Source organism: Zingiber officinale, chromosome 7B, assembly GCF_018446385.1.
Source record: "Zingiber officinale cultivar Zhangliang chromosome 7B, Zo_v1.1, whole genome shotgun sequence".
In the NCBI taxonomy this organism is placed as follows: Eukaryota; Viridiplantae; Streptophyta; class Magnoliopsida; order Zingiberales; family Zingiberaceae; genus Zingiber; species Zingiber officinale.
This window is the reverse complement of record NC_055999.1, coordinates 14,705,612-14,731,356: the sequence shown is the minus strand read 5'-3', so window position 1 is coordinate 14,731,356 and position 25,745 is coordinate 14,705,612. Positions and strand designations below refer to the sequence as shown.

The 25,745-nt window shown below is 36.8% G+C and overlaps 1 protein-coding gene across 1 annotated transcript; it reads right to left on the bottom strand.

Annotated features, from left to right (window-relative positions):
• Positions 1-343: 343 nt before the first annotated feature.
• Positions 344-3,431, bottom strand: LOC122004183 (potassium channel KAT3-like). The gene is made up of 9 exons (XM_042559108.1): positions 2,738-3,431; positions 2,423-2,638; positions 2,129-2,284; positions 1,979-2,036; positions 1,568-1,885; positions 957-1,196; positions 769-867; positions 633-665; positions 344-559 (listed from the first exon to the last, which is right to left on the bottom strand). Exons 1-9 carry the CDS (start codon positions 2,932-2,934, stop codon positions 344-346), a joined length of 1,533 nt encoding a protein of 510 aa, XP_042415042.1. The 5' UTR covers positions 2,935-3,431.
• Between the last annotated feature and the right edge of the window lie 22,314 nt (positions 3,432-25,745).

The window sequence follows — 25,745 nt, the reverse complement described above, 5'->3', positions numbered from 1 at the left end:
CCTAATATGGTGATCTGCATGGCCTACTAGGTTACCCTGACAAATTGAAAGTTCCTCAGCTGCACAAATATCCTTGTTACTTTCAGTCTTGCATAGTAGGTCTCCTGTTTCCATCTGTTCCAAACTATGTAGCTTCTCAATTTGAAAGTTATGTCCATCACTAGCATAGTTCATAATCCTATTCATATAATCTCTATCTAACTGTTCTCTCTGAAAGCCTTCTGGATCGTTTTGATGTACTCCTAGGTATACTTTGTCATGAAGTTTTAACTTCTGTAGGATTTAAAATAGAGTATCAACTTCTATTTCTCTGAGAATATGATATCTCAATTTATCTATTTAACTAAGCTGTGTTGTCAAATATTAAATGTACCTGGTTAAGGTTTTGCATGATAATAGTTGCATCTTCTTTGCTTTCCTGAATGATGTCAAAAAGTGCAGTCCTATCAAGTCTGAGAATTTGGGATAGTTCAATGGTTTTGATGGTGAACGGCTGTGGAACTTTACACAGAACTCCTATCTCCCCAAATACTCCTCCTGCGGTTACCTTCCCATGTACCTGAAAGTCATACACAATCAGACTCAGTGCCAGTTTTTGGTTAGCTCCTTTATACACAATCTTCAAGTCTTACTTGTTCTGTTCCTCCTGAATATGCTATCATCTCCTGCAATTAGAAAACTAACAATTAGTCCTATTCTCTGAATGGATGTAGAACAACCAATTACACTGCAAAAGAGTACACATTCTTAATTTGTAATAAGTCTAACCACTGATCCTGATACTATAATATATAGATCTGTGGGTGTTTCTTTCTGGAGTATCACGTCTTCATTCGGTGCAAAATACTCAGCTTGCATTGCCGACACCTATTATTTCACACTGGTTAGAACAGTGCATACCTTTAAATATCCAGCAAATAAATGAAAATATAAAGGGCTTATGATTGGAGACCTACCAATTGAAAAATGAGATTAAGTGAGACCCCCTGGAAAATGTATGCTTTTTGAACAATGGGAAGGAACAAATGCTTGGCTATGCTTGATCGAATGGCTTTTGGGAGACAATCTAGAATCTTTTGCTGTTTGAGTTCCTCTGTCTTGAACTTTAAGCAAATGTCAGATAGCATCTGCTCTTCTATGTGTTTTGGAAACTTATTTCTTGATACAAATTCAGAAGCAGCTTGGATGGTGTCTCTCTGACAGCAAAATGGACAAGGTAACAGTTTCAAATTCAAACCCTTGGTTAATATATATGTAATATCCCATTATTCAAACCTTTACAGTATTACTTAATCTCTTACTAAAACGACTGAAGTCAATTGTAATGTATAATTAAATAAATGAGATATAGGAGACTAACTTGTCTTTTTCCCCTTAAATTAGGATAGAATGCCATAGGAAGAAATTGTATACACAAACTGATCAATATAGTAGTGCAACCAGATGAGTATGGGACGTTATTTGTATCTTTGGAATTTCAAAATAACTTTAAGTCCCAATGATGCATGCTATGACGCTCATGTTTTAGGATGGTCGAATGAACAAAGTTAGTGGCAATTTGACTTACAAATTTTTTTGTGCAATAGGTCCCATGGACAACAAGGTTTGTCATATTTCCAATGAGGTAAGCTGTCAAGCCCAGATTAAAGAGCATGTAGCAAATATCAAACAACATTTCTCTTGTGTTTTCTGCATGCAGGTCGCCATAGCCTGTAGTTGTCAGTGTTGTAATGGACCAGTATATTGCTGTTACATATCTGATCCAGAGACTAATTTCCTTGAAATTTGGAATGACTGCACCTATCCATGTTATTTTTGGATCTGGGTATCTTTCGGCAATCATATAGTTAAAGCATGCAGAACAGTGAACTGCAAAAAGAGTCACCTGCAATACAATAAAAAAAATAGTATTAAGATTTCAGAACCTACATAATAGCTGTGTGAAGAAAGAGAGAGTGAACAAATACTAAATGCTTACTGATAAGAGTTTTATGCACCGTGTCCAGAAATAATTGAGTCTAATATCCTTCTCAAGTCTGAAGAAAGAAAAATTAGTTGACTAATTTCTGTTTTGTTTTTTTTTGCATTGGTCATAATATGTACTACAGAAATTGGAGAAGCTATAGACCTGGCAAACAGGGAACTGACACGGTGCAATCGCCAGAGTCTAAGCATGCTAAGAAGTTGGAGGCCAAGGCTATTGCCATGTCTATTGAAGAAGAGGCTTATTGTATGAAAAGGAAATGTTGAACATGCATCAAAGATGAACCAGGTGGATAGGTACCTGTTAAGTCAGCTTGTATGGAACTCAAATAGTAGTTACACTTCATGTTATACAAGATTCATATAGACTTTAGATAAAATCATGGAGTGTCAATCAATGCTTGCAAACTGAAGATAAATTTACAGTTCAAATGCTAACCTGATAGCGATTCTCTTGTGATTGTCAACAAGGAGGTAGGATTTGTGATCAACATAAGCAACAAAGAAGGTCAATGTGATGTCAATAGCGAAAATGCTATTGACTATGTTGTCCACAAGGAAAATTTCACTTGGCAAGTATTTCAGAAATGCAAACTCAAATGGGCAGATCCAAGCTGAGTAGAGAACAAGAAGTATCATAAACATCTCCCATAGCCTGAAAAATGAATTAGTACAAAGGAGAAGATTAAACACACAAGTTTTGTAGACTTGACATTACAAATGGGAGGAAGCGAGGAGCATTGGGTTAGTATACCTGTAATGAGGATCGTTTGGGGATATAATGTGCTTCCCGTGTTTGATTGTTTGATTTATCGTGGCTCCAAGTGATGGAAAAAGATCATTATCTGTGTGGAATTCTTTGTGATCCAAGCTGAAACCCTTATTGCAAAAATGCTGCAAGTAGTTTGAGGAAGAGATCAACATGGTTGTGCTCTTGATGTTTTGTATCATATTGTGGCAAAGGACTTAGAATGGCCTTCATATATATAATATGGTCGAAGTTGCTGTCTGTTCTCTGCCATTGTTCTCATTGGATGGTTGGTAATGCAAAGTAACGGATTGAATAAGAAAAAGGTTATGAAGAAAAGATATGAGAAGGGAATGCTGTTGTTTCTAATCATTGGGTGCCATAAAAAGCTACTCATTGCATGAATACAAGTCAGAACATCAAATTTCTGAAAAAAAAAAGGGGAGCTTTTATGCTAAATATATTTGTATAGTAGTGGGATGGCCTGGGATTCTGAAAGAACCACTCCAAATTTCTTGGGAGATAATCTGAACCAATGAAATTTGACTTTCAAGGGATTAGCTACCGTCTATAAACATTGAACTCACCATTGAATGATTCTTCCTATCAATAAATTCTGTGGAGTTAAATTATCTGATCATGGAACATTGACGGTTTAGTTAAGCTTAACTATTTTCTCCAGGATCATGATAATCCTCTAAGCTATACCTACTCGTTTAGTTTTTTCCATTGCATGAAGCTGAATTATGACATAATGCAAGTGATTTAATTAATGTGTCTAAGTGGCAACTCATAAGATGAAATGCTCCTTGGTTCTTGAAGAACAATGATGCCTCTTTGTTGTGCAAAGCCCTGAACACTATCATGTGATGTTCATTGCAGAACTTCAATCTCAGCCATGCCGACAGTATTGTTGCTCCACCAAAGCCATGTGATCTGGTCTTTAGATAGGTGGACTTATTGCTGATTATGTCTGCTTAATGTTGAATAATTGGGTGCCAAACCTCATGGTGGACACTGGACTCTATGAATGTATGATTGAGAGGATGGAAAAGACTGCCCTATTTTCTGACCTGCTTCAGCTTTGGGATGTTTTAGTTATCAAACATGACACAGGAATGCAATAAGATCAAGCACATGAGAACACAATTCTCTTCCTATTCTAGCAGAGTTTTGTTCCATAGAATTAGTTATATTCGGTTGTCATTGGCTAATTGAAGAGGAGAAATATATCATAAAAACTAGATCAAGAACCTGACACCACAGATTTGGTCGGCTGATCCTTGTATAGTTTTTAACCTCAACCACAAATTGATGTAAGCTCCTGTTTTATATATGTATATATATATAAATAAATATTTGTTTATCAATTTATATAATTTTTTGATGCTGCTTTTCCATTTCTTGGTGAGTTCACCTCCTCTGATGTCTCATCTTATGGTCCTTCAAAGTGGCCCTTCATTGTTCTTCGGTCTTAATTCTTTGGTTATGACTGCCACAGCTTAGAGATGAAGATTTGCATTGAATAATCTTTTCTCCCTTTTTCTGTTCTCTTTTTTACTTTAGTGGCAAACAAACTTTGCTTCTTCTTCAGGCTGCTCTCTGTCCGTCCTTGGGAGGATTTTTGTTCTTTTTTCTGTGTTAAAATTTTCTTTTCTTTTTTTAACTTTTAGAAAATAAGATGTCAAAAAAGAAAAGAAAAGAAAAGAAAACTAAAATAAGATGTCAAAAAAGAAAAGAAAAGAAAACTATGTATTTATTCTTGAATGCCAGAAAACATTGTTTGATTTTTCGGTGTGGTAATCCTTTATGCGTAAGCTATTGCCTGAAAGTCATTATGATTCCTCTATTTGGTGTTTGTGTTGAACGCTTGATGCATGAAACCATTACAGAATATAAAGTAAAACACTTACAATTTGAGGCCTCGCGAATTTTTTTGTTCCTGGTGTCGAACAGCGGATGGTTACGATGAATCACCCCTGTATCTTCACGTGCCAAATTCTTGCTCTTCTGACGTTCTATCTTCTTACTATAATAACAGGGATGGTCTCTGTCTCTTCCAGTTTCTTCTCTACTTGGACGATTAAATAAAAGAATCCAGTCACAAAGACCACCTAAAAATATTTAATATATATGCGAGGAAAAATAAGTCTGTAATAGCAAGTATACAGAGCAACTAATGCTAAAAAAATTATTATAACTTATATAAAATCATTTTTCAAGATAAATTTAGATACATCAATATTTTACATTTATCCTACATTCAATAATTTATATCAATATGAACATCTCTAATCATTATGTCAAGAGCATGTTCAATATCGTTAATCATTACAATTATTTACAATCACATTTCTAGTACTAAACAAATATATAATTGGTTGACTAATGAATAAACATAAAACATATAAAAAAAATTAATATTCTTTTTAGCTAAAATCTATTCATTTTAATTAATCGTTTTCTTAATCATGTTCCATAAACTAAATCAACCATAGTCATTAGGATACATGTTAAAATAGCAATCACTGATTAAAACTTTAAGTAGATAAAAAAAATCATCGAGGGCAAAACTGAGATTATCCTATAATCTCAAAGATCTTACATGGTAGAGAAGCAGAAATTCATTCTCTTATTACTATTATTATCGTTATAGCACATGTAGTATGAATCATATGGTACGATATTATTCTTTTTACTAATAAAGAGCACATTTTTTTTTTTACAAATTTAACATTGAATAGCTTCTTATCTAGATATACCCAATGCCTAATTCAAAATTCAACTCATGGATATTAATCTGGGTCCAGCAGATTTAGTAAATATTGGATACATTTACTCCGATCATTATCAATTTATAAATGATCTCATTTTGATACTACTGTCAAGATGACCCTAGCTTATAGGTATGTCTCTATTCATAGCTTCATTAGTTGTCTCATAAGTAATGATCTTACCTTTATTTATACTTAACAAATAGAGATGATTGTTCATGTGAGAGAACCAATTTCAACCCGTCAACATGCTCATCGAGACTTTATCTATAATTTAACAATAACAAGTACACTAAATATATCATGATATTTCACAATCAAACATCTTACAATATTCAATTGTTTTATAATACATTACATTCTGTAAAGTCTCAAAGACTTCACATGTTTTTGAAATGATTCTTTAGTTAATGACTTAGTAAAATGATCGATAAGAATAACACATGTAGGGATATATTCAAGAACTACCTTATTTTTTTGTCAACTATATCTCTTACAAAATTATATTAATAGATTGTGCTTATCTTTGTTGTGATATTTGGGATCTTCAGATAAAGCTATGGCAGCTTGACCAAACAGCTTCTTGTACAGTTGTTGAACAAATCATATACTCAACTTAGAATGCTACACAACCTTGCTTCTTGTTGTTCCATAAGATGGTTCCACCAATCAGAAAGAAAGTATAGTCAGATGTAGATTTTCTATCATCAAGGTCCTCAGCCCAATCTATATTCGTGTAGCCTTTCAGACTCATCTTAGATTTTTAAAAATAGAGATAATAATTTTTTGTCTCTTTAAGATATCTGAATATTTTCTTATCGATTTCCACTATCTCAGTCCTGGATTTGACTAGAAATGGATAACTAAACCAACAACATACTTGATATCAAGATATGTTACACAAACATAGTGTACATTAAACTATCAATGAAACTGACTTATGACCTTTTCTTTCATCTGGGTTATTTTCTCAGGAGTCTTGAGACATATACTTTTACTTAGAACATTACCTTTCACTATAGATGTCTATTCAATATTATTGATCCTACTAGATACCACTGATGAACGAACCATCATTGAGTTAACGTTGAGAGGTTAACTAAGTCGTCAATCACTTGAGAACAATAAGGCAGGTGGAGAGATTAGTCAAAGCTTGAATGGAAGAGAGTATGAAGGAGAGGGTTAGAATGAGGGTCGAGGGTTCTCCAACATAACCACTCGAACACTTAAGTAAGTCTTCGACCGAGGAGAATGAAGAAGAAGAAGATTAGTAGTTTAGGATTTCTGGAAGTCTAGATCTATGTACGCGTATTTATAGAGTTGTAGTTGCGCCTTCACGTTCTCCATGTGTTCCGAGATTCTTACTTACATGACCCATATATTTTGGAATAAATGGAAGTATTTTCCCACATTCTCTAAAGAAAATAGCTACGTTGTCCATATCTTCCATAAGCAACGGCTCCACGCCAAGTCGGGAGTGGTACAAATACGAAGATTTTGTGGAGTCGGGAGAGGCGCAGAGTTGGGGATGATTTAGAGTTGGGAACAACATAGAGCCAGGGTAATCTGGAGTCGGGAACGGTTTAGATCCCGGGATAGTCTAGAGTTGGGAATAGCCTAGAGTCAGGGAACTGCCTTCTATTGACTTTGATCACCACCTCAACAAGACTATTGACTTCCTCTTAGCCACATAGCCCCTCTAATTTTCATCCATATCACCAGTCTCCTCTTCAAGTTTAGTCGAAAGAGACGAGAGTCTAACTGACTAGACTATTATATGGTTAGATAAAGTGGCATCTATACCCCGACTATATAGGCCACATAGTGAATTCCAAGTACGATCTAAATGACATGGTGCATTAAATGTGCCCACGCATATTAAATATGCACCATGCATGATTTGCCTCGATCTTCAAGTTGAGTATATGTTGGCGGTATGGCTTCAAGGTCGTGTCTATTAATATGATGTGACCATCTATAGAAAATGAAGCGTCACCCAATCACCATGATTATTAAGATTTGGTTTGATCCATACACCTGATCCTACGACTGAAATTTTATCCTGTCATTTTGATTATAGAGATTTGACGGTCAGAAATGAATGGGCAAAGGTATATTAGGTCGAATAGAGATGTCAAGTCTTCACATTCATTAAACCACAAATATTTAAATGAATTAATTGAAATGGTGATTTAACTCTAATAGCCTTCCATATGGTTTTCTAATCATTTTTCATCAAGACAATGTAAAAGTTAATCTTAACATGAGTGCTTGACATATCCTCTTTAGATAATCTATTCATTCGTTCTCGTCCAATATATCTTAATCTAGCATGACAAACTTGACTATTAATATCAGCATTACTAGTAAGAGCAATATTTGAAAAAATAACCATCAATTCCATAATCAATATCCGTTTCTATATCAAGAATCATGAAATTATTCGTTAAAAAATCATATCCCATTAACACAGAAATAATAATAAGTTCTACACACCTATTGTAAAAGTTCAAATTGTATCTCAATTCAAGAAAACATGTAACAAAAACCAAATTCTATCATATTTTAGGAGTATAAAGGACATTATATAGAAACTGTTGGTACAATTGACCCAAGTTTGATCGGTACGATTATAATTTTGATGTGTGTGTCAAATAGTTTAAGTTAGACTTCCATATTATTTTGATATGTGGTTGAGTCATGCAGGACTTGGTGAAATACACATGAGGAGCTTGGTGCGACTAAACTTGGGAAGCTCATCCTATGGCTCGGGTCCATGAGATCAGTGAAGGATGGTGCATCCGAGGGACCACGAACGAGGAGCAACGGAGTGAAGGCAAAGGAAGCGGGCTTCAAGGCAACGTGAAGGATGACACAGAGAGGAGCGGCGAGGTCGGGTGCATCTGAGGAATGAAGGCCGAGGAAGAGGGCTTCAAGGGCGACTCCGGAGAGGATGAGTGTGAGTGTGTAACCGGGACTAGCCGACTGCTGGAAGTTACAGTCGACTGGTCCAGTCGACTGGGAAAAAACAGAAGCATTTTGTTCGCTCAGCCAACAGTAACCAGTCAATTGGTACTTTTACCAGTCGACTGATAAGTAGCCGTTGGCAAACTAGTGGCACTGCGAAGTAGCCGTTGGCTATCTCCAACGGTAGCACCAGTCAACTGATGGAAGTGTCAGTCGACTGGTGCCGAGATGAGTTGACTTGTTGATCAACTCTCTCCTCTTATTTATAGGAAGTTTTGGGGCATGAAGGAGGTTACTCATGCTGTTTGAATAACTCCTAAGCCATTGTCCAAAGCTTCCAAGTCCACTCTTCCTCTCCAAACCTAAGTTCTATCTTGTAAGAGGAAGAGAGCTTTGCGTGTACTCCACCGAGAAGGAGTAAGATCCAACCAGAGATTGCAAGGGACTGATCCACCGAAGGATCAAGGGTCCTCCAACTCAAGGACATGTCGTAGAGTAGGAACAAGCAATCTCCGAACCACGTAAAGGATTTGTGTTAGCGTTTGTGTTCCTTCTTGTTTGTTTTCTTTGTTTTAGTATATTCCGCTTACGCACTAATGTCTTGTAGAGAAGCGATTGAAGTTGAGAGTGGCCTAGCTATCCATCCCCCCCTTCTAGCCGACCACCGATCTCCTACAAAAACAAGGTATGCCCATCACGTAGGTTGAGTTTGCATGTGTCAATTTCAATCCTTGCATTATTTTCCATATATATTCACTTATTGTCATCTGGTACTTGACGGTACTCCACTAATGTAGCTTGTTCATGAGCTACATGATTTATTTCTCCTGAATCTATAGTCCATAAAGGATAAAAATCAATTAACAAAACTATACTACCAACATAATGTTGATAGATAGAATATAAACATGAATCTATCTTTTTTAGCTCGGCACATTCACGAGCAAAGTAACCCTTCTTGCCACAATTATAGCAAGTTAACTTGCTTTTAGGTTTCTGTCCATATTTCTTCCCTTTGAATTTCTTTTTGTTTGGGCTCAACCCAGCAACAACATTATTAGCTTTCTTTCTCTTTTCCTTCTTGAACCGTTTGTTCTTACTCTTAGATCTAACATAACCTTCAATTCAACGAAAGTTTTGATATTTGCATTGTGAGTAAGATTCTATTTTAATGTTTCCCAAAAATCAGGAAGCGAGTGCATTAATGCATAAACTTGTTATTAATTTGTCAACTTATGACCAGCAGCCTTTAGCTCCCAAATCATATTCACCATTTCCCTCAAGTATTGGGTTATGGTTACATTCAGACACTTCTTGCGACTATTAAATTTAATAGTCAATTGTCGAACCTTACTCAAGTTCACTCCACTATATTTCTCTCTAAGGGCAACTCAAACAGTATGAGTCATTGGTAACTGCTCATACTTACAAACCAGGTCATCAACTATAGAATTGATTTTCATAACCTGATTGACAACCTCAAAAACTTCATGTTCCTCAAATATATATATCACAACTTGAGATGTCATATTTAGTAGTTATCTCTATTTATTTTTTTTATTTAGTTCAATTATGCTATTTTTAGTAGTCATAATCTAATATAAATAACACATTATTTAATAATTTCGTGTAATTCATAAAGTATGCAATTCATGATTAATTTAATGTTAATCTGATTCGGTTTAAAATATTAAGTGCTAACTCTATTTCCGTTCATCATTCATAAGTCAAATCTAACCAACATTATTCAATCATACTATACACAACACATCTAATTTGTAATAAATGAACAAATCAATTATAATAAACATGTTGTTAACACATAATATCTTTCCAAGTCTTACATTCTAAAGATAGTAAAGTACTAAGTTTAGAAAACAAACATAATGACAGTAACATGAAACCAAAAACAACTCTAAGAGAATAAATATATCTGTCATTATTACTCCCATTATGATTGACATTAGTACAATAGTAGCTAAAACAATACCTCTCTCTAGGCTCATCAGGGGTACTGGACTCAGGCTTGTTGGCATCGAAACTCTCTTAGAATTTTCATTCGAATTCTCTTTTGAATCCTCCTCAAATTCATCAGGATCCTCTCGAAGAGATGGTACATCTTCATTTTCATGATCTACAAGACGAAGTAACTCTTTGATCAGTTCCACATATGTGATGTACTCTTCATAGAGCTCTCATATATGATATGCTATTTTGTCAAATTGCATCGGTAGTGACATAACTAATGTCTAAATTCATAATTGTTTATGATAGAAAAATTCTATTGCTCGAGTCTCCAAAATTTTCCGTATGTATTCTCTGATTTCATAAGTAGAATTATATACTATCTCATGAATATCTTCCCTTAGCTCAATTCACCACATATCATGACTCGTCCTGTTGTATATAATTTGTACCATCTAAAATTAAAATCAACAAAGCCAAGACAAAATCGACAAATTAATAATAAACTCGATTGAATTCAAACACACTAACAATCAATATGGATCGATTTTTCCTCATTTAAATTATTGAACCGCCATGTCGTCGCATGAGTCATGGCATGTCCCATATTCTCTAACGCGCCGACAATGGCGCGTGATATTTAATTGACGCCTGTTACAGTAGCATGCTCACCAAATCAAGATTGCAATTCAGGCAGAAATAAATATGTCATCATCGACGGCTCTGATTGTAACATGCAATCATGTTGCGCACATTAATCAAAAAGAGGTACTAATTAACGAACATATTGATTTATCACAAATGATTAATAGCGTGCTCTGATTAACAAGACTCTATTTAATTAATTCAATGTTAATCCATTAAAAAAATAATGTTTAGAAACGAATTTTGAGACGAATTTATAAAAAAAAATCATTATAAAAACTTTTGGGATGAATTAATTAAAAAATTTTCATCTCAAAATTCTCGTTACCAACTTGGCGATGAATTTGGAGATGAAGTTGGCAACGAACAATATTTTTATCGCCAAATTCGTTGTCAATTTTACAATAAAAATAATATTTAGTGTAAAATTCCTACGAAATTAGGGTGAATTCGACGACGAAATTTGCAACGAATTACAATTCATCACCAATTATGGAACAAAACTAATATTCATCGCAAAATAGTCATAGATAATTTATTTCTGTCTCAAAATTCGTCTCAGTTCTGGGATAAATATGTGGATTCATCCCAGATTCTGGGACGAATTCACGTATTCGTCATAGAATTAGGACGAATTTTGGGATAAAAATAAATTTGTCATAAAATTATCTGACACACGGTAATTTATAATAATTTGGCGACAAATTATTTTCGTCATCAAATTTGTCCCTAAATTTCAAAAAAATGGACAAAATCAATTTGTTTTTGTAATTTAATTCAATTCAATATATATACAACAAAATTAAACAACACATCCTAATTAACATTATCACATCCTATTCAACATATACACACCTATTATTATTTGAAATCAATTTTACAATAATACAAATCCAAAGTTCTCAAAAAATAACTTTCTTCTTCAATACTCTCAGAAGTTATACAAGTCCAACACTCTAAAAAATTATACAACTTCAACACTCCTAAAAGTTATACAAATTTTTTTAATATAAACTATACATACATCAACTCATTTGTTTTTTCATAAATTTTTTTTCCATCAAATTTTCTTTTCCAACATAAAATTAAATAAATAAATTAAAATATTTCTAGAAAGATAATTATTTAAATTATAAAATATTATACTAAAATTTTACTAACAGAGGTGGAATAAAATTTTTCACCTCTATTGAACGGATGGACTCGAATAAGTCATCCTAATCCACCTAAAGTTGTCCAGCCAAATATTAGAGGTGAATCACAGAGGGAATAAGCTGTTCCTATTCAATTTTATTCATCTTTAAATGCACTCTAACTACTTTACGGTGCAAACCAAAAGTGTAGTGGCTCTGGCTGCCAATAAATATCACAGTAAGTAGGCAAAACACGTATTTGCATGAGTTTTCTCAGTCTGTTTGGTGGACTGGAAACTGTCAAACTAATCACATCAGAAAAGCTTGATTTCTGTATAAAGCTGCTTAAGACTCAGGACTACATTGAGATTGATAACCTTTTTGCAACTTTCACTATTGAGGAAGAAGTCAGTGTCCAACCAACTCCAGAACAAAGTCATAGGAATTGATCTACTATAGTGTGCATTTTCAATGCCAACAACTTTGTCTACGGTGAGAAAAAAAAAAACTTGCTGGAAGAGAGAAAAAGGTTGTTGCTGGTTAGAATCAGTCAATTCTTGCTTCAATTTGAAGTGACTCTATCTAATCCACTCTAGTACTTATATTGGTCACTCCACGTCTAAGTGTTGGACTCCGTGGTAGTTTTGATGTGATCAACCAAGTTAGTTAGGTCCTGCGTTGTGTCTAAACCCTGTATCTGAGTGTGCAGGAACTTAGGAGCGCAGGAAGTCGAGCGGAGAGAAGGACGGCACGGGAAGGGAGCCGACGGGCTCGGTGCGTCCGAAGGACGAGAGAGTTGCGGAAGAGTACTCCGGTGGAGCGAGAAGAACGTGCGCGGCGTTCGAGGGACGAGAAGCCGGACGGAAGCCTGCTCGAGGAGAAGGCCGGGAACTGGGTTTGGGTGAGCCCTATTCCGGATGGCCGCAATCACCCAAGGAGCCGAACCGGAGCAAGTCAACTGGAAGTTGACTTGTCAACGGTTCGGTCGACCGAACCTATTGATCAGTCGACCGAACCCTTCATTAACCGAAGACAATTAGCAGCCAACCGCCAATGCCACGTCAGAAGCCACGTCAGAAGCTGACCGTTGGTAAAGCTGATCGGTCGACCGAACCTCTTGATCGGTCGACTGAACCAAAGTTAATCCACAGACTTAGTCGAGCAAACTGATCGGGCCAACTCAGCTGGAGACCGTTGGCCGATCGGTCGACCGAACATAAGGATCGGTCGACCGAACAAAAGCTCATCCTCAAAGACTGCACCTGGACGGAAGACTGGGCAGGTACAGCAGGTTCGGTCGACCGAACCTGGGGATCGGTCGACCGATCCCTCTCGAGTCAAACCTGATCCCGAAGGATCAGGTGATCTGATAAGCTCGAGAACCCCTATATAAAGAGGATCTCGGGCAGCTTTAGTGAACAACGATTAGATACAAAATTCAACTCTGTAATTACTGTTTAAGCAACTTCTGTGCTCTCAAAGTGTACAAGGTTTCTCCGTCTTCAAAGAAGGAGTTTCTTACTGCGCTTTCCATCGCTCTGGATTAACAACCCTCTTAGTTGTAACCAGGTTAAAAATTCTGTCTTCAGTTCTCTTTCTTTTATTAAGTGTTGCTTTATTTTTGAGTTGAAAAGCTTTGAGGAGGGTAAGTTTTATTTGCAGACAATTCACCCCCCTCTTGCCGGTCCCCGCTGCACCAACAATTGGTATCGAAGCCTGACAGCCTCAGAAGGACTAACCGCCGTCTGAAGCACTAAGATCAAGACAATGGCCGACACGAACATTCATCCCCAAAGTTCGATTGAGATTTCGCTACATGGAAGCGAAAAATGGAGGTATTCTTTAAAACAGATTTTGATATTTTAATTACTATGAAATATGGTTTTGCAGCTCCTAAAGACAAAGAAGAAAACACGTGGAGCAAGAAGGAGCAAGCTGATTTCGTCGCCAATGGAAAAGCTGAATTCCACCTCCTCAGCGTTCTGCCACCTCAGGAGGTAAGTCGGATCGAAATCTACGTCTCAGCGAAAGATCTCTGGGAGAAATTCCTGGAGCTTCATGAAGGTACCTCTGAAGCGAAGCTGGCGCGGCGTGACATCCTCCGGACACAACTAACAAACCTCCGGATGAACAACGGCGAGAAGGTAGTGCAACTCCAAGCAAGAATCAAGAAGCTCATAACGCAACTAACAAACCTTGGAGAAGAAGTAACCAACCGGGATTCCATCCAATACGCGCTCAACGCCTTCCCGAGGACTTCAGAATGGGCGTCCTTAGTAGATGCTTACTACATCTCTAAGGACTTTGAGGTAAATAGTTTAGAAAACTTGTTTTCAACTTTCGAACTTCACGAGTCTCGACTTGCAGAAAAACCAGTAGAGAAGTCGAACCTCAACATTGCCCTACGAGCTGACAAGGACGATCCCGACTCCGAAGCGTCAATCGACGAAAACGAAGCTGCGTTAATGGTAAGACGGTTTAATAAGTTTTTTAAATCTAACAAGTTTAGATCGCAGTCAAGTAAACGTTATCAAAAAGGAAGGACAGTCCGGTGCTACAATTGCAACGAAGAAGGGCACATCAAGGATGATTGCCCAAAATTGAAGAGCAAACAGAAAGATAAGGAAAGAAGTGAGAAGCCAGCTCTACCCAAGCACAAAAATCTGAAGACGACATGGGACGACTCTTCATCCTCCGAGTCAGAAGTCGAAGAATTCTCGGGACTAGCACTGATGGCCAACCATCAGCTAGAAGAAAACATCAGAAGAAGAAAGCAGCAGTGAAGGGGGAGTGTCACCAGACCAAGTAAGTAAGGTACGCAATCTAACCCCGACTCAATCTTTTAAATTTATTAAAGCTCTTTCTAAAGAATTAAATAAAGTAGAAAAGGAAAATAAATATTTGAAATCAGAAAATGAGGTTTTAAAATTAGAAATTAAAAAATTGAAAACTGATGCATGTTTTAAAAATAATTTTCCAAAATCAAAACTTAAAATTTATGGAAAATTAAACTGGTATATAAGAAAGCATCAATGTCAACTTAGGAAAATTCCTAAGAATTATATACCCCCTAAGTTTTTGACTAATCCTGTAGGAAGGAACCTTTATTGGGTTCCAAAATCTGTGCTAAACTAAGTTCTTTAAATTAAAAGCTTTATAGAGAGAAAATTAAACATTTTCCTTATGAAGACTTTGTCTAAGGAAGTGGTTGTTGCTCCAATAACCAAGAAGGTCTAGTGCTTCGCCACGACCTGGAAGCTGAAATATTGAAACAAAATATTTAATTAACTTTCCGAAAAAGCATTAAAAGTAGAATTAAAATGCTTTAAATTGTACAAATATTTTTTTTTACTTTTCTAAGTTTTGGATTTTTTTTTAACTTAGAAAATAGATTTTTACTTAAGAATTTTTTTTTCTATCTTAAGAACTTGCTTCCCCGTTTTTGCTGTGATCAAATGGGGAGAAAAAAGTATAAGTTTAGGGGGAGTTAAGAAAATTAAAAGTTTAAAGTACAAGTTTAGGGGGAGTTAGGAAAATTAAAAGTTTAAATTTTTAATTTTTTTCTAAATACTGTTGCAATTTTATTTTATTGCAAAACTTATGCTTAATATGCTAGTTTAGTAATTTTTCTTTAAAATTACTTTTTGTGTCTGTTTAACCCTAACTTGAACTTGGGTTGATGCACATCAAAAAGAGGGAGAGTGTTGGACCCCGTGGTAGTTTTGATGTGATCAACCAAGTTAGTTAGGTCCTGCGTTGTGTCTGAACCCTGTGTCTGAGTGTGCAGGAACTTAGGAGCGCAGGAAGTCGAGCGGAAGACGCAGCTAGCGAGAAGGACGGCACGGGAAGGGAGCCGACGGGCTCGGTGCGTCCGAAGGACGAGAGAGCTGCGGAAGAGTACTCTAGTGGAGCGAGAAAAATGTGCGTGGCGTTCGAGGGACGAGAAGCCGGACGGAAGCCTGCTCGAGGAGAAGGCCTGGAACTGGCTTTGGGTGAGCCCTATTCCGGATGGCCGCAATCACCCAAGGAGTCGAACCGGAGCAAGTCAACTGGAAGTTGACTTGTCAACGGTTCAGTCGACCGAACCTATTGATCGGTCGACCGAACCCTTCATTAACCGAAGACAATCAGCAGCCAACCGCCAATGCCACGTCAGAAGCCACGTCAGAAGCTGACCGTTGGTAAAGCTGACCGTTGGTAAAGCTGATCGGTCGACCGAACCTCTTGATCGGTCGACCGAACCTCTTGATCGGTCGACTGAACCAAAGTTAATCCACAGACTTAGTCGAGCAAACTGATCGGGCTAACTCAGCTGGAGACTGTTGGCCGATCGGTCGACCGAACATAAGGATCGATCGACCGAACATAAGGATCGGTCGACCGAACAAAAGCTCATCCTCAGAGACTGCACCTGGACGGAAGACTGGACAGGTACAGCAGGTTCGGTCGACCGAACCTGGGGATCGGTCGACCGATCCCTCTCGAGTCAAACCTGATCCCGAAGGATCAGGTGATCTGATAAGCTCGAGAACCCCTATATAAAGACGGTCTCGGGCAGTTTTAGTGAACAACGATTAGATACGAAATTCAACTCTGTAATTACTGTTTAAGTAACTTCTGTGCTCTCAAAGTGTACAAGACTTCTCTGCCATCAAAGAAGGAGTTTCTTACTGTGCTTTCCATCGCCCTGAATTAACAACCCTCTTGGTTGTAACCAGGTTAAAAATTCTGTCTTCAGTTCTCTTTCTTTTATTAAGTGTTGCTTTATTTTTGAGTTGAAAAGCTTTAAGGAGGATAAATTTTATTTATAGGCAATTCACCTCCTCTCTTGCCGGTCTCTACTGCACCAACACCATGGACTGTATCTCTTGAGCGATATCTAGCCAAATTTGATCTGGAACTCTAGATGGTTTGAACGATCTAAATCTGGTAGTCACTGTGCTGATTCACCGAGACCAGTTGGGTCCACCACGTCAATTTGATCCAAACTATTAGTGTGTGCAACAGTTTCATGGACAGGCCATCCTGCGTAGCAATTTAGGAAGTTCAATGGGTGTCTGTTGTGCATGATAGTGCACCAACAACTAAAGTATAAAGTGTGCCACATGGGGTGCTTGTTGCACATGATAGTACACCGTCCATGGGTCATTACAATAAAATTGGGATTTCATAATATTTAAAAGATAATATTTTTTTAAAAAAAATCTTATTATTTTTTTACAACGTTTTTAGTGAAAAATATTATTTATTGATAATTTTTTTTTCAAAGAGTAAAAAATATTGTCTATTGATATTTTTTTGTATCAAAGACAATACTTCTAAATCTAGAAAGATCTGAACCGTTGGATGTCACACTATAGAAGAGAGAAGCCTAGGTCTCTCTCTAAAAACAACTTCTCTTCAAGACGTCGTCTCCTCTCTCACGCCTCACGCGGAACGCCGCCACGCCTCTCATGTCGAACTGTAGGAAATGGGAACGTGGAAACATGTCCATGTCCCCACTACTCTTAATGGAAAAGTCCATTATACTCTTGAGTTATTTCCCTTTATAAGGGGTGCGTCCAAGGTTCATTCTGAAAGAGGTGAGGTGAGAAAAAGAGGAAGAGTTTTTCACACGATGATGGAAAAAGAAAGAGAGAGGGAAGAACATCTGAGGCGGTGGGATTTGGTTCGTGGAATTGCGGAGAGCTTTTTGATCATGTGATTGTTCTTTCGACAGCGAGTCTTGCCATCGTCGATTGTAGATCTGCGGGAGATCACTATAAGTGTTTACCATTTTAATTCGTTTTAATTCATGCATTTAGAATTATCAACAATGGTATCAGAACAGTGTTATTTCTAAATACTTAAGACAAATTATGAAATCGCTGTTCGGATATTTTCTGTATCGTTTTTCCAATTCTTGTCACTATTTTGCACGACTAATGTGTCGTAGCATACAAAGATCGGCGATAGGGTCGTTGGTAGCCGTCGCTCATCGGTGACGGGGTTGCTGGTAAGAGTCACCACCGGCGTTAGCGTCGTTGCTCAACAGCGCGCTGTGCCAAGTTTGAAAAATCGCGATAGTGTAGTGATTTCCATCGGAGCAAGGCTCGGGCCACAGGGATATGCCGACGATGACATTCTGTTGCCAGTGATGGTGTCTCGGCTGGCCGGCAATGTACTGTGGCTGGGACAGATAGAGCAGGCGCTGGCAACGTCATCAGGCCTAAAGTTGACTGGCGTCCAATGCCGAAGAGGATCGGCGACCGTGTCTGTTGCGGTTGTGTGGCGACGTGCACGGCGTGCGGATGTGGACAGCGTATGGCGGAGAAATCGCGAGGCAAAGAAAACGGAAGAAACACGAAGCACAGTGTCCATGAGAAAAAGTTTGATTTTAGAAAATCAAATAAAAAAACCGTGAGCGTTAAAAAAAATTCTTTTGCATTTGTCTGCATGCATTTAATGTTAATGTTATTGTTTCATTATTTTTTGCATGCGATAATTAATTGAAAATTAGGTTCAATTAATTTACCATTTAAGACCATTTAAATTAACTAATGATTTAATTTAAACGGGATCTAATTGGACTAAAATATGATCAAATGATCAGATTTATTCTATTGGGTCATATTTGATCAATTGATTAGATTTATTCTAATTGGTCAGACTTAAACCAATGGGCATTGGTTTGATCAAACGGACCTTAGTTTGATCAATAAGTCTAAAATTAGCTGAAATGGACTTAGATCAAACAGTAACAGAACATAGGTACAAAGATCTCTATCCAATTAGATCAGTTTTAATTGTGGATAATTGATCAAGTTTAGGATCTAGATTCTTAATCAACCGATTCAATAGGTCAGTCGACTTAGACTCCTGAAAATCAAGAAGATTTATTTTTCTTGATTTATTATGTTGGTACTATACCTGTATAAATTGAATTAAGCCGGTTTTGTACTGGTTAGTCAGTTTTGTACTGACTTATTTAATTTCAATTTTTCAGATGGCTAGTCGCGATTTACGACAACATGAGCTTTGGGAGGAGATTAAGGAGCTTGATTTCGACCTAGTTCAAGGAGTCGGATGGCTTATTGGTCGGCTCGATTGGTTATTCATTCTGGAAATTCGAGCGAGAAGAGTTTCTAGTCCAAGACACACACAGAAGATGGGCTCTGGTCTATTGACTACCGGAAAAATCTTAGGCAGATAACATTCCAACTTTGGAATGATTATGATGAGCACATCTCATATTCAGAGATGTGCAGACAATTACTTCATTTCTATTGGGGTCCTAAAGATCCAGAGGAGAATCCAGATGAATCTAAAGAGAATTCAGAAGATCCTGAAGATCCAGAGGAGGATCCAGATGAATCTGAGGAGAGTGTGTGGAGAATCCAGAAGAGGATCCAATTGTGGATCCGATAGAGAATCCTAGAGTTGTCTTGCTTGAGATTACCCTAAATGAGTCCAGGCTGAAAGGGATAATATTGGTCACTGTAATAGTGTCTGTCCTAGTGGGAGTGGTAGTAGTCTATCTAGTTTACTAGAGTTCTGTTATTATTATTTTTATTATGTGTGAACAATTTTAGTCCATTTCGTTCATGTTAGTCGGTTATATGTTAACAATATACAGTATAATTTTATATTAATAATATGTTCATTGATTTATGCTATTTATTTGACATGATGCATGATTAGTTCATTTAATTAAATGATCAGTTCATTTAATTAAAGTAATCATGATTTATTAAATGATCAGTTCATTTAATTAAAGAAATTATGATTTTATAAATGATTAATTCATTGGTTGGGATGTATGTATAGAATTGATCAATATTGATTTGATTGGTCATACAAATGATGAGTGAAAACATGATTGTCACTTGATTTTGTAAACTAACTCAAATTAATATTGAGTCAATCATAAATTGCATGCATATGAATTGCACTGAATACTAAATAATGTATTTATTTATGATATATTATGGCAACCAAAAATATTATAGCTGAACTCAACAAGGATGAAAAATTTAATGGGGATAACTATAAGATCTGACATCTCAGGATACAATATGTACTTGAGGAACAAGAAGTTCTGGAGGCTGTAAATCAGGTTATGATAGAACCTGTAGATGGTCCTATTACACAACACAGATGAAATCTTGATGCCTATAAGGCATGGAAGAAAAAGGACTCCACTGCAAAGGGAATATTGATTAGTTTAATGGTAGATGACCTAGCTTTTGAGTATGAGTCGTATCTTTTGGCACATGCAGTCTGGGTAGCCCTTAAAGAAAAATACAGTGGAGTAAGTCTGGGCAAGCTTCGATAGCTGACAATCAAGGTTGATAGCTACAAGAAGCGTCCGAATGTATCAATGGTTCAACACCTCAGGGAGATGTCGAACATGATTCGGGAGCTTAAAACTACTGGTCATAAGTAAACCGATGAACAACATGTTCAAGCAGTTATTCGTTCACTTCCAGATTCTTGGGAGACCATGAAGTAGACCCTAACTCACAGTGAGAGTATCAAGACTTTCATTGATGTCTCACGCCATGTAGAATTGGATGCGGAGAGAGTTGAATCTGCAAGGATTTCTGGACAAGCCTATGTGGTTGTAGGTTTTGCTGGATCATGTGGATCCATGAAAAATAAATGGTTCAAGAAAGGGAAGGGAAAGAAGAGGGAAGCTGCTGCTGTGGGGCATGACCCAATCAAGAAGATAGTAAAGAAGACTGGAAAGAAACCTAAAAACAAGTTGACTTGTTTTAACTGCGGCAAGAGGGGTCACTTCGCTCGGGAGTGCACTGAGCCAAAAAAGGTAAATCCAAGTGTGTCTTCTTTTCTTGAGCATTTTGTTGCTAGCTCAGTGTTGTTAGCTGATTCTTATCCTTTGTGGATTATAGATTCGGGAGCAACCAACCACGTAGCTCGAGAGCGAGTTACATTTGTAGAGTACCGTCGGGTACCAGCTGGCAACAAGTGGATCTATGTGAGAAACAATGCAAGAGTTGAAGTTAAAGGAGTCGGCACTTGTAAACTCAACCTCCATGGTGGTAGAGTTTTGTTTCTACATGATGTCCTATATACTCCTGAAATTCGACAGAATCTTGTTTCCGTTACGTGTCTTCTTGATTTAGGGTATTGTATTAAATTTTACAGTCTGTGTGTTAAACTTAAGATTGACTCAGTGTCAATCGGACATGATTTTTTAACAAATGGTTTTATGGTTCTTGATGTAGAACTAGATGTCAATTATGCTATTGATGGTTGTTTTTCAAACATTGCTCTAACTAGTGATGCAGATATAACTGATGAGGTTTGGCATGCTAGATTAGGATATATAGGACAAGAACGTATGAATTGGTTGGCTAGAGAGAGTCTATTGGGTACTCGGGCTAAGATTCAATTGTCTATATGTGAGCATTGTCTTGCTGGAAAAATAACTAGGAAACCATTTGGTAAGACTATTAGATTTGAATCAACATTGCAGTTAATTCATTCGGATATTTATGGTTTGATGAATGTGAAGGCTAGACATGGAGCTTCCTATTTCATTACATTTATTGATGATTTCTCTCGGTTCAATCATGTGTATTTAATTTCTCACAAATCTGAAACATTGGATTACTTCATTCATTATATGAACGAAGTTGAGAATTAAACAGAATGTAAAGTCAAGACTTTACGCACTGACCGTGGAGTGGAATATTTGTCTAATATGTTCAAGATAATATGTAATGATAGAGGGATTATAAGACAACTGACAATCCCTGGAACTCCACAGCAAAATAGGGTAGCTGAAAGAAGACATAGGATTCTTCTTGAAATGGTTAGGTCTATGATGGCGCAGGCTAATTTTCCACTCTCCTATTGGGGAGATGCATTATTAACTGCAACCTATATACTTAACAAAGTGCATTCAAAGTCAGTTTCATCTACCCCATATGAACGTTGGATAGACAGAAAATCAGATTTAAGTAATATGAGACCCTGGGGGTTAGTTGCTTATGTTCATGATAGTTCTCACAAGTATGGAAAACTGGGACCTAGGGGTAAGAAATGTATCTTTATAAGATATCATGAGACTTCCAAAGGTTATGTTTTCATAGGTGAGCAACTAGATGGAACCATCTCCGAAATAGACTTGAGAGATGTGACTTTTCTCGAAACAGAGTTCTCAATCAGAGGTGATGTTGATAAAGATGTTCCTCTATTTGAGGAGGATGAGATATTATCAACAAGAGAGGTGTCAAAAGGAACACCTGAGTCCAGTCAACCGAATGGGAGTGATATGCTGAGTCATGAGTTGACTTCTCAACAGCCCAACTTACGGAGAAGTGCTCGTAAGATCAAACCTAAGAAGAGGTTTGATATTGAGAATGAGACATTGATTACACTTCCAATTGACGACGATGAACCTCAATCCATTGAGTAAGCATTGGGATGTAGAGTTAAAGAAAAATGGAAAGCTGCAATGGTTGAAGAGATGGAGTCCATGATTCAGAATCATATTTGGGACTTAGTCGATCTTCCTCCGGGCCAAAGGGTTATTGGGAAGAAGTGGATTCTCAAAATAAAGAGGAAAGTTGATGGATTGATTAACAGATACAAAGCTCGTTTAGTTGCAAAAGGATATACCCAAATGGAGGGTATTGACTTTGAAGAGACATTTTCTCCCGTAGTAAAATTTATGTCAATACAAGTTATTTTGACTTTTGTGGCACATTATGACTTGGAATTACATCAAATGGATGTAAAAATCGCTTTCCTTAACGGTGATATTAACAAAAAAAATTATATGGTTCAGCCAGAAGGTTTCATTGTTGAAGGCCAAGAGCAGAAAGTATGTAGAGACTTAGAAAGTCTATATATGGGCTAAAGCAAGCGTTAAGACAATGGAACATAATATTTAATAAAGTCATTTTATCTTATGGTTTCGAGATTATCAATGAGAATTATTGTGTTTTCCTGAAAAGGGAAAAAGGAAAGTATGTCATTTTATCATTATATGTTGATGATATGCTGATAGCTGAAAATGACATAGGATATGTAAATGAAGTCAAGAAGTGGCTATCATCATAATTTAATGCAAAGGATATGGGAGAAGCTGAATATATCTTAGGAGTGAAGATCATAAGAGATCGTCCTAAAAGAATTTTGGGTCTGTCACAAGAGTTTTATATAAATAAGATGTTACATCATTTTAGCATGTCAAATTACAATGTAGAATATACACCTATTGTGAAAGATATTATTTTGAGCAAGAGTATGTGTCCTAAAACTCTAGAAGAAATAGCTGAGATGAATAAAAAACCATATGCCAGTGCTATTGGTAGTTTGATGTACACTATGTTGTGTACACATCCCGATATCAGCTATGTTGTGGGCTTGGTCAGTCACTTCCAGTCAAACCCAAGACCGAGACACTTGAAGGCGGTAAAAAGGATATTCAGATATTTGAAGGTGACGACAGATTATTGTCTCTATTTTCAAGGATCAAATATAAGTCTAAAAGGTTATTCAGATGCAGATTGGGCTGGGGACCTGGATGATAGAAAATTCACATCAAGCTATGCTTCTTGCTGAATGGTGGTGTCATCTCTTGGAATAACAAGAAACAAGATGGTGTAGCTTTGTCGACTATGGAAGCTAAATATGTGGCATGTTCAGCGGTTGTGCAAGAAGCAGTCTGGTTGAGAAGGTTCCTGAAGCATCTGAAAATTACTGAGGATAGTGAGAGTCCAGTAATTGTCTACTGTGACAGTCAAGCTGCAATAGTTTTTTCCAATGATCTCAAATATCACAGCAAAGACAAGCATATAGAAATTAAATATAATTTTGTGAGGAATATTGTGGCTAAAAGAAAAATAATTCTTGAGTATGTCTCTACACGTGTTATGCTTACAGATCCTTTTACTAAGTCAATGACTAAAGAGTTATTTAAACAACATGTAAAGTCATTGGGACTTCGTAAAATGTAACAATATTGAAATAACAATCAGACTCTGTGATTTGATTGTGTCATTTTTCATAATTTATTCAGTGTATATGTTGTATTTGTTACATTCATATAAGATCTCGGTGAGCATGTTGGCAGGTTGAGATTGGTTCACTCACATGAACAATCATCTCTGTTTGTTAAGTAAAAATAGAGGTAAGACCGTTACTTATGGAATAACTTATGTAGCTAAAATTAGAGACAGATTCATAAGTTGATGTCGCCTTGATAATTGTGTCAAGATGAGATCATTTATGTGTTAATAATGATCGAAGTAAATGAATCCACCATTTACTGAACATGTTGAAAGTCATATTAGAATTCATATGTTGAATTCAGGATTAGACATTAGGTATGTCTAGATCAAAATCTATACGATGTTAAATTTGAGTAAAACATGCGCTCTTTTTAGTAAAGAAAATAACATCGTAATATGTTATTCATACCACATATGCTATTGCGACAATAAAGGTAATAGGAGAATGGATCTATGTTTCTCTATTATGTGAGACCTTTAAGATTATAAGTTAATCTTAGTTTTTACCTTAGTGAATATTTAACTGTTTATTTGAAGTTCTAATCAGTGTCTGCTACTTTAGCATGTATCATATGGCTATGTATGATTCGGTCTATGGAACATAACTAGAAAAGCGACTGATTAGTATGAATAGATTCTAACTAAAAAGGAAGATTAAATATATTTACATCATTAGATGTTATTCACTGGTCGACCCATTTCTGTTATGTATAGAAATGAATGTGAATATTAGATATGGAACATGCTCTTGACATAATGGTCATTATAAGGATTAGAGATGTTCATATTGATGTAAATGAAGATTATTTAATCTGGGTAAATAACAAGACATGGATATCTCCAAAATAATGGCTATGTGCCACTGGGAGATTGGATGGATCCTGGATAAAGGCTATGTGCCACCAGGAAAAAGGCTATGTGCCATGTAGAGTGTGTCTCTAATTTATTTGAGGAGCTAAGTAAAATGTAACAATTTTGTTAGCATTGATTGCTCAGAGAGTGACTATGTAAGGTGTAACAATCTTCCTAGCAACTATCGCTCAGTATGCTTGCTGTTGCATGAACCATTTTCTCTAAGTATGGATTGGATCTTCTAATATGGTCTTTATGACCAAACTCTCAAATAATCTATGTGACTTATTAGGTCTTTGTAACCAAACTCTTAAATACTTTATGTGACTTATATGTCTTTGTGACTTACCTGAATGAACTAGTCTTAGTGACTTACCTTGGATGAGTGGGAGATGTAGGAAATAGGAACGTGAGAACATGCTCACATTCCCCACTACTCTTAATGGAAAAGTCCATTATACCCCTGGGTTATTCCCTTTATAAGGGGTACGTCCAAGGTTCATTCTGAAAGAGGTGAGGTGAGAAAAAGAGGAAGAGTTTTTCACACGACGGTGGAAAAAGAGAGAGAGAGAGGGAAGAACATCTGAGGCGGTGGGATTTGGTTCGTGGAATTGCGGAGAGCTTTTCAATCCTGTGATCGTTCTTCTGACAGCGA